The sequence below is a fragment of the Morus notabilis genome, unplaced genomic scaffold (assembly GCF_000414095.1).
Source record: "Morus notabilis unplaced genomic scaffold, ASM41409v2 Scaffold8428, whole genome shotgun sequence".
NCBI classification, from domain to species: domain Eukaryota; kingdom Viridiplantae; phylum Streptophyta; class Magnoliopsida; order Rosales; family Moraceae; genus Morus; species Morus notabilis.
Genome location: NW_010360857.1, coordinates 24,035 through 33,118, shown reverse-complemented (window position 1 = coordinate 33,118; position 9,084 = coordinate 24,035). Strand labels below are relative to the sequence as shown.

The following is a 9,084-nucleotide window of genomic DNA, read 5'->3' as shown; positions in this document are numbered from 1 at the left end:
GTTAGAAGCCCCCAGTGAAGGGTAACCGGTCAATGGGCCGTGCTGGCCAAGAGATCTCAACTACCAAACGACAAACTAGCCTGAAACCGCCACCACCAACGAGAGGCTCACGACTAGGTGAGCCGGAGGATCAAGTTTCATGGCCGAGAGCCCAGCAACGCGCTCAGAGGCGGCCCCGGAACTCCGGCCGTTGTTCACTCTTTTTTCTTTGGTTTGTGTGGGGAGAGGAAAAAAGAGTTAAAAACCCTAAAACGTAAGAATGACAAAATTTGAGATAAAGAGAAGAAAGAATAAAACATAAGCGAGAGCAATACTTGAATAATTAACCAATTGCAACTTTTATCCATTCCTTTTGTTTCGGAAATAAATTGAGAATTCTAGAGAGTATGAGAAAAATTCCCTGTCAATAGGGTTCTAGTTTAAATTAATTAACAGATTTGTGTAAGATTCAAACATTTTACATAATTCTTTATTTTCATTGGATTTGGACAAGATCTAAAATTCACAAATATGAACAAGTGGGTAATCAAATCATAGAAAGCTCCACTCTTTCTTACATCAAGTAACTAAATAGTTAGCTCTAAATTCTTCAATTGTATGTTTGGTACACCAGAAATGGATTGGGATTAGGATAAATAATCCTAATGCCATGCTTATTGACTAATATTAACTGGATTCATAAGCCATTGACCTAAAAATAATCCTCCATTTTTATCCTGTATGAAATCCCTTCCCCCCAAACACACAACACAATCTACTGCCAACCACCCTCTACACTTAACAACTGGCCGTCCCTTACAACGGCGACGGCACCGAGCTTCCATTCGTCCGCAACAGTGAATGATGACTGAGCTTCTCCGTCCATTAGGGTGGCAAGGAAACAACACAATCCCTTCTACTTTTGTGAATTTCTTTCTTGTGGAGTTGAAATTTATGTAATATATATGATTAATATTCTTGATTTCAAAAAGGTTACAAGTATCGTCTGTGGTAAGTCTATACATGACTCTATAGCATTTTATCTTCGGCTATCTACTTTTTCCTATAAAATTGTCTTTATAGCGTGATGGTCTCGCTCAGTTCATGATAAATTCATTTAATTTATCTCTCTAGTTTTCTTTGTAGTAAGATCAATATAATCATTTGTTTGACTTATGAAACTTGAACTTGAAAATATTGGTGAATTTTAATTCCTTTAGTTTTTAATTAGTTTTTCTAAAAATTTATAATTAATTTAAATTATTTATTAGTTATAACATTTAATTTAGTCCACTCTAACAATACACCAAATGCTAAATTGCTTTTTTCAGATGTCTAATTCAACAGTTTACTATGCACCATATCTTATTATAAGCAGTCCAATCCTGATAATCCTATCCAATCAGACGTGGCAAAGAAGATCAAATTCACTAAGGCCCCGTTCATCTCACCGATTCGAATTTAGAATTCGAGTTTTACTACGGCAAAAAACTCTTAGAAACAGTCACATTTAACTTTTTTGTTACAGTAAAAATTTTTCACATAAAATCACATCTCAGCTCGAATTAAAAATTCGAATCAGCGAACTAAACGAGTCCTAAATTATACCCTTTTTCTCTAGAAATGTGAGAAGTTTTGATAAACAAGTTGGAGTCAAGTTGTATTCACTAATATCCTCTCAGTTCCAACAAAATCAAGAAGAGATATGGCTCTAACTGCGTCCTCGCTAAGAAAAATAAATAGTGACCATATTTTTGCCCATCTTATACAATTATGGGTCATGCCATTCAATCAAGGGAAAAAGGAAAAGAGGAAGAAATTTACAAGATTTGGCTGGTCCAAAATGGCCCACAAATTTTACCTTTTATTTATTTTATTTTTTGCTTTTCTCAATCCTTTTCCCATGTGCTTGATTTTCTTCAAAATCGTGTCCATTGGTCTATCTTTAGTACATTTCAACTAGTGAGAAACACAAGATATGGAAAGATTGAGAAAATCTTGAAGTAATGATATTTTGATATTAGGAGACATATGCGTAAATTGTTTTTTAGTATAATTGTTCTAGAGGGTCAATTTCGATTTGGCTGAGGTCTCACAGCTTCTGCAGGCAATTTTGAAGAAACTTCTTAACAAGAGGGGACAAAAGTGAAAGCGAATCAATTTGAGATTTCATCAAATCTTTAATTTTCTTGCCTAAAAGTCTCCCCAATATGGTTTGAATAGCAAATCAAGTAGGTAAAAGTGAAACTTCAAGGAATAAATGTTTGGTTATTTACATCCATCTCCTTCTTCTTTTCTTTTCTTTTTTTTTTTTTTTTGTTCTCATCCTAATAGCTAAATATGTATATGTGATGACAAAAAAAAAAAGGGGTTTTATAGTTACATAAACCACCACAGAGTACTATTTATTTTGGTAAGGGAAAAACTCTAGACAAGTTAATTTAATGCAGTTAAGATGTTGTTGTTTTAGCATCTGATGGAGAAGTTTAGGTAGGTTATTGTTTTTTCTCACTATACTAGTGTAATTCCACGTGCGATAGACGTGTGGAGTGATCCGAATGTTAAGTTTTAATTACTGTGTTATTAAACATATAAAATTTGAATATAAAATCTCAAAAAGGAAAAAAAAGAAAAAAAAAAGAAAGAAGTTTTGGAAGAAAAAGGGGATAAAAAAAACTAAAATGAATAAATAAATAAGTTTTCGTAAAAGGGACCAAAATGAAAAATAAAATTTGAGAGTATAAATTTAAAAAGGGTTAAAATTGACCAAAGAAATATAGGACAAAATGAACCAAAATGGAAAAGAAATAAAATTTATGGGAGAAAAATGAAAAAAAATAAAGTTTCAAGGGGGAAAATAAAAAAAAGGTACCGAAATAAATAAATTTTAAGGTACCGAAATAAATAAGTTTTGAGATACCACCGAAAAGGAATATTTAGGTAGAAAAATATAAAATTTTGGGAGAAAAAAGCAAAAGGAAAAAGATGAGAAAAAAAGGAGAAAAAAACCATGAGAGCAAAAAAAAAAAAAAAATCATTACTGTTCTTGCTTTTCAACCAAAATGTCGCCGTTTCGGTCGAAACCGTGTGCCAACAGTACCGAGGATTGAGTTTTCTATTATATAGATAATATGAAATGATCAGTATCATAGCCATGTTTAGACAATAAAGCACATACCCCATAAAAAATTCAATTTTTAATTTTTACCCTTAAAATTTATAAACGTTTCAATTAAATCCTCATTTTTCTCCCTTAAAAATTTCTAACGATAAAAGTGTCCACACAAAAATTTTATATATTTTTAACTTTTACACATGAATTTGGTAAAAGTTTCAATTGAATTCTCATTTTGTGCTACTGAAATTTATGTACAATTATTTTAGAGTGATTCTATTTGCACACTCCTTTAATTCTGTACACTTCTTTTTAAATTAAAGTTTTTATTATAAAAAACATCTTTACATAAAATTATAAAAAGACAATTTAATTACGTAATTAAATTTTATTATTAAAAAGAAACTAATGATAAGGTTTTTTTTTTATTTTTTTTTTATTTTTTATAAAGTTTTGTTTTGTTTTTTTCTTTTCTTTGTTTTGCTTATGTTGTTTTACTGTTGTGCATTTGTCATTCTGTCTTTTTTGTTCACACTGATATCCTTTTTTTTTTGTTTCCATTTTTGTTTTTTATTTTATTATTTGAGATGTTTTTGCTGTTTATTATTATTTTGTTTAATTGCTTATAAGAAAAAAGGCTTAATGCCTAAAGCTTAAACTAAAAAGATAGAGAGATGGAGAAACGATAAGCTTAAAGTACCAAGTTAAAATTAAATGATGACTGTGAAAAGATAAATAAAGTGGTCAATTTATGAAAATATTTAAGGGTAATTTTGAAATAATTAGGGCATGTAATTATAATGGTTTTTTGTAACGAGCTTTGGTCACACTCGATTTTTTTATTTTAAATAGGTCTCTTTTTATTGGGTCTCGGTACTTTTGTTTGCCCTTTTACTTCATCTATTTTTATTGGTGGATTTATTTAATATTCAGGGTCGAATTCTCTTATAATTGGAGGTCATCTGTGACTATTTATGTAAGTTGTTAAATTTATAATGAAGTTTTCTGTTAAAAAAAAAAAAAAAAAAAAACTAAATATACCTCTATTTTCTTTTTTGATAACAAATGTACCTCTATTTTCTCAAAAATAACTTTTTAACTTTCGGAATCTACTTTCAAAACTCAAATAAACATTGGTATATTTAAAAGAAAAATAAAAAAGTAAAAAAGAAACAAAGGGCTAAAAAAAAAAACGTGTTCTCTCTGAAATAGATTCTTTGCACCACCCGTGATGGTCTAGGATCCTGCGATTTACCGGCCCCAAATGATGGACAAATTATTGAGAATTGGTTTTATAGATGAAATGCGATTTATATCAACTGTAGAGGTAATAATTAATATTACAAAGTAAGTTCTTAGCTCTCTCTATTAAACTTGAAAATATGTCTCAACTTTCAAAGAGCATAGGATGAATAATATCCACATTCCCTTTCTTACTTATTATCATCTCTCACGCGCCTTTAAATTAACGACACGTGATTTCAGTAATTTAATTAGGTGGTTAATTTTAAGGAAGTTTTACTGTTGGGAGATAAAATTACCCGACACAAGTATTAAGAAGTAAATTGTATGATCTTAACTGTAAAAAAAAAAAAAAAAAAAAAAAATTAAGTGAATAATATCCACATTCCCTTTCTTACTTATTATCATCTTAACTGTTGGAAAAAAGCTTTAATTTTTAGGCTCCTTTGGAAGGGTTTCAAATGAGGTTTGAACTTGTGGTTTGAACTTTTATTTAGATGTCTGTAAAAAAAAAAAAAAAAAGGTTTAATTCATATGATTTCTCATTTTTAAGGTTGAGGAGGGTTCAAATGTCCCATTAAAATTTTAATCCAGATATGTTTTATAAAATCCCAAACGAAAATTCTATTGAACCTGAGAGTTCAAACCCGTTTAACTCATTTATCAAACAAGCTCTTATTTGTTACTAAATCCAGTCAAATTCCGTGTCATTTTTTTTTAGATAAACTATCACATGAAAGTGACAAAACATAGTAACTTTGATTACACTCAATGGGGGTAAAAAATCCAAATTAGGGGGTATGAATGGAATTATCACAAGGTTGAAAGATATTTGGTTCAAGTTTATATTCCATTGCCCATTGGGGAGCTCAATCAATGGGGGGGTAATACTAATACAAATGGGAATGGGATTATAAAGGAGGATTGATGGATAACACATGGGGCGTGTAGAAGAGAGAAGATGGGCATGCATGGGAAGCAAATCTTAAAAGGGAATCAAAAGAAATTGCCCTCTCCTTTGCCCACCACTCTCCCCCCCACCTGCTCAAGATATGGTAAGCGCCACATGATTTCCACACCCCATAGGAAAAAGGCACCATTGCTGACATCACCTGTATCTCTTCCGGGGATTTTGGTGGGCCCCACATCTCTCTCTCTCTCTCTCTTTCTCTCTCTAAAGTCTAAACTCTACTCCCCCGCACCTTTGCCCTTTTGCTTTCATACAAGACTCTCTATTAATTTTTCAGATTTTCTGTATCCTCTCTCTCTCTCTCTCTCTCTCTCTCCTCTCCTATTCTTAGTATATAGTCTTTGCTATGATATGTATGTCACCGCCACAACCCATCAACCCGCCCCCAACGAAAAAATATATACATTTATGGAGATTTATGATTTTGCCCATTTAATTATTCATTTTTAGTTAGTTGTTCTAGAGTGGGGGGGTTCTTTTTTTATTATTGCATTGCTTGTCCCTTAATTCAAAATCAACTTGGAAAATTTGCAAGATTTGGGAGGAAACCTGGTCGGATCTTGCTTTGTGGGGGGGTGTGGATTTTGGTGGGTCTTATTTCATTACAAAGCTCCTCTCTTTTTTCATCTCCCACAAACCAAAAACTAAAAAATAGTTAACCAACAAAAAAAAAAAAAAAAAAAAAAACCCATCCAGAAAAACTTGTTTCTTTGCCAAAGATTGGATTTTTGGTTTAGTGCAATGGGAATGGCAGCTACAGAGTCACAATTTCATGTTTTGGCTGTTGATGACAGCCTTCTTGATAGAAAGCTTATTGAGAGGCTCTTGAAGACCTCATCTTATCAAGGTAACTTTCCTTTTTTGTTTGGCAAGAAAGAAACTTTTTCCTAGAAAATTCAATTCTAGCTTAATGGGTCTTCTTTTTCTGCTTTTTTATTACTGGGTTTTGGATTTTCATTGTGTTCTGTTTTTGTTCATGGCAGTTACTACAGTTGATTCCGGTAGTAAGGCTCTTGAGTTTCTGGGTTTTCATGAGGATGACCAAATCAATCCAGATTCTCCTTCTATTTCCCCAAATAATCATCAGGTACTGTGGTTTTCTTCTTCTCTTTTTCCCAACTTTTTTCCCTTTTCTTTCGACTTTCTGCATCATTTTCCTTTCTGCTTTTCTGAAAAATCTTTTGTTTTTTTGTTGTTGTTTTGCAGGAAGCGGAAGTGAATCTTATTATTACAGATTACTGTATGCCAGGCATGACAGGCTACGATCTGCTAAAGAAAATCAAGGTATGGTTTTTATTTTTATTTTTATTTTTCGCTTTCTCTTTGTTTCCAGATTGAAAATTTTGCAAATCTTTAGTGGGCAGTCGAAATATTTTTCATTTTTGTCTTTTTGGAACTTTTCTAACAAGTAACAACCACTTTGTCCTAAATATCTATGAAAATCTCTTTGGAATATTTTCCCAACCAACTTTCCAACCCAAGAAAATTAGGTTAACTTTCCAACCCAAGAAAATTAGGCTATAGACTTTCTTTTCCCTTCTTGGAAACTTTTATTTATTGGGATTCTTTCCTGATATTTCAGGAATCCTCATCTCTGAGAAACATACCAGTAGTGATCATGTCATCTGAGAATGTGCCTTCAAGAATCACAAGGTAATGATCCCAAAAAAAAAAAAAAAAAATCATTTGGAATTTTATTTTCCTGGAAAATTCTAGGAATTTTGGAATTCTTTTTAATTAAAATCGCTGGTTAAATATAGATGCTTGGAAGAAGGGGCAGAAGAGTTCTTCTTGAAGCCTGTACAATTATCAGACTTGAAAAGGCTTAGGCCCCATATGGTGAAAACCAAAGTGAAGGATCAAAATCTTGACAAGAAACAAGAAAATCAAGAAAACCCAGAAGAGAAACTAGACAAACAAGAGATTCAATCAGAAAAATTGCAACAACAACAACAAATGGGCAACAATAATAACAAGAGGAAGGCAATGGAAGAGAGCCTTTCTCCTGATAGAACCAGACCAAGATACAGCAATGGAGTTGCCACTGTTGTTTGATGGTTGGTCTCTTTTGAAATTTTACCCTTTTCATCTGAACCTTGTAATTTTGTTAACTCTTTTTTTCCCCCCCTTTTCTTTCTTTCCCTTTTTTTTTTTTACCCCATTACTGCTGGTTAATACTGGCTGAATAGGAGTTGTAGAGAAAGAGCTTTCTCATGTATACAGTTTTACATGGAAATCTTTCATTCACAAATTTTGTTGTGCTAATTACAAAAAAAAAAAAAAAAAAAAAAAAACCAAGCACTGTGTATGTGAATTGTGATTAATGTATGTTGCAGAGCAATAGATTGATAATTGGCCAGAGCCAAGAACTAATTTTGAGTTAGAAACTTTTTTGTTTAATTGCCATAATTTATTACACGTCCCTCCTAATGCCAAAAGCACACACTTGAGCTGAAAAACTTTGGTTACAAAGTTGATAGGGAAAACAATTGGGTCAAAACAGTAATTCTAGTTTTACAAAACTTGTTAATGTTGATGAAATAAAATGCAAATGCATTCATGGTATTTTAACTGATTTCAGGCGAAGCCAAAAGCTAATATTAAAATTTCGTTTATTTCATTAATTTGAGTTTTTAATTTGAGTTTTATTATAGTTAACAGTTTTCATAAAAAATTACATTTAATTTTTTTTTGTAGTAAAAAGTTTTCATATAAAATCGCATCTCAGCTCAAATTAAAAAAAACTGAACGATGTCTTATTCAGAAAATTTGTTTCCTTAATTGGCATAATCTGTTCAATGTCTTTGTCATTAATCTGCTTGTTTAAACTCATGTTTATCAGATTTTGATAGATAATGGCAAAATTCGGTCCTTGAACGAAGCTTTCTTTCCTCCCTCAACCTTTTTGATTGAAGCTGCATGGCTGAAAACAAAACTATTATCATTTTTTTTTTCTTTTTGAGGTTAAAACTAGATTAGAACTTTATATGATCAGATTCAAACTCGCTTTTTCGTTGGCAAAAGCAATGGGTTGTTCAATTATTAAAAAAAGGACAAAAAAAAATAAAATAAGCAATGGTTTTTTTTTTTTTTTTTTTTTTTTTGCCCTTTTTTCTCTATGCATCGTTGTATGCACATGATTAGTTTAATGTTATACAACCTTTGCTAAATGGTATAGTTAGGATATATATTAGTTAACGAAAAATATCATATACACGTACATTGGGGAAAAAAAAAAGAAAAAAGAAAACCTAACCATTAATGAACTTGTGATAAGTTGGTATTATTATTTTAACTGTGTGATATTTATCAAACAATTGTAATAAATTAAGGAGACAAAAAAATGTATAAGAATTAATGAGATTGGATTCTTATAACACTACATCATTAAATTTTTATATTTAATGTGTAACTACCGATGTAAACATAATCATTAAAAAGTCGTCAATATATATACTATATAATATTGTAATATCTCTCACGGGTGATGTAAGGTTACCGTAAGGTTACTGTAAGGTTACTGTAAGGTTATCATAATCTCGTAGTGATATACACTTATTGGAACCCAACACTTAATATTGCGATTACTGTTCTCTCGCAATGTTATCATTTGTACGGTCGTAAATATTTCGTTATGTAATAATTTTATTGATTTGGTAATTGTTTTCTATGTTATTTTAACTAAATCGAGTAATAAGCTACTATTTTTTGTAATAAACCTAGTTTTCCATCCTTTCTGTTTTGATAATCGTAATCTTGTAAAATTATTGAAGTGTTT

The 9,084-nt window shown here is 31.2% G+C and overlaps 1 protein-coding gene across 1 annotated transcript; it reads left to right on the top strand.

Moving 5' to 3' along the window:
* Nucleotides 1–5,327: 5,327 nt before the first annotated feature.
* Nucleotides 5,328–7,810, top strand: LOC21384736 (two-component response regulator ARR9). Its single transcript, XM_010097404.2, has 5 exons — nucleotides 5,328–6,153; nucleotides 6,290–6,393; nucleotides 6,513–6,590; nucleotides 6,889–6,959; nucleotides 7,067–7,810. The coding sequence occupies exons 1-5, from the start codon at nucleotides 6,048–6,050 to the stop codon at nucleotides 7,359–7,361; spliced, it is 654 nt and encodes a 217-aa protein (XP_010095706.1). The 5' UTR covers nucleotides 5,328–6,047; the 3' UTR covers nucleotides 7,362–7,810.
* The last annotated feature ends 1,274 nt before the right edge of the window (nucleotides 7,811–9,084 follow it).

Coding starts and splice junctions, on each gene's coding strand:
- LOC21384736 (XM_010097404.2), top strand. CDS start 6,048: ATGGGAATGGCAGCTACAGAGTCACAATTTCATGTTTTGGCTGTTGAT. Junction 6,394..6,512: donor TTTCCCCAAATAATCATCAG/GTACTGTGGTTT, acceptor GTTGTTTTGCAG/GAAGCGGAAGTGAATCTTAT. Junction 6,960..7,066: donor GTGCCTTCAAGAATCACAAG/GTAATGATCCCA, acceptor GGTTAAATATAG/ATGCTTGGAAGAAGGGGCAG.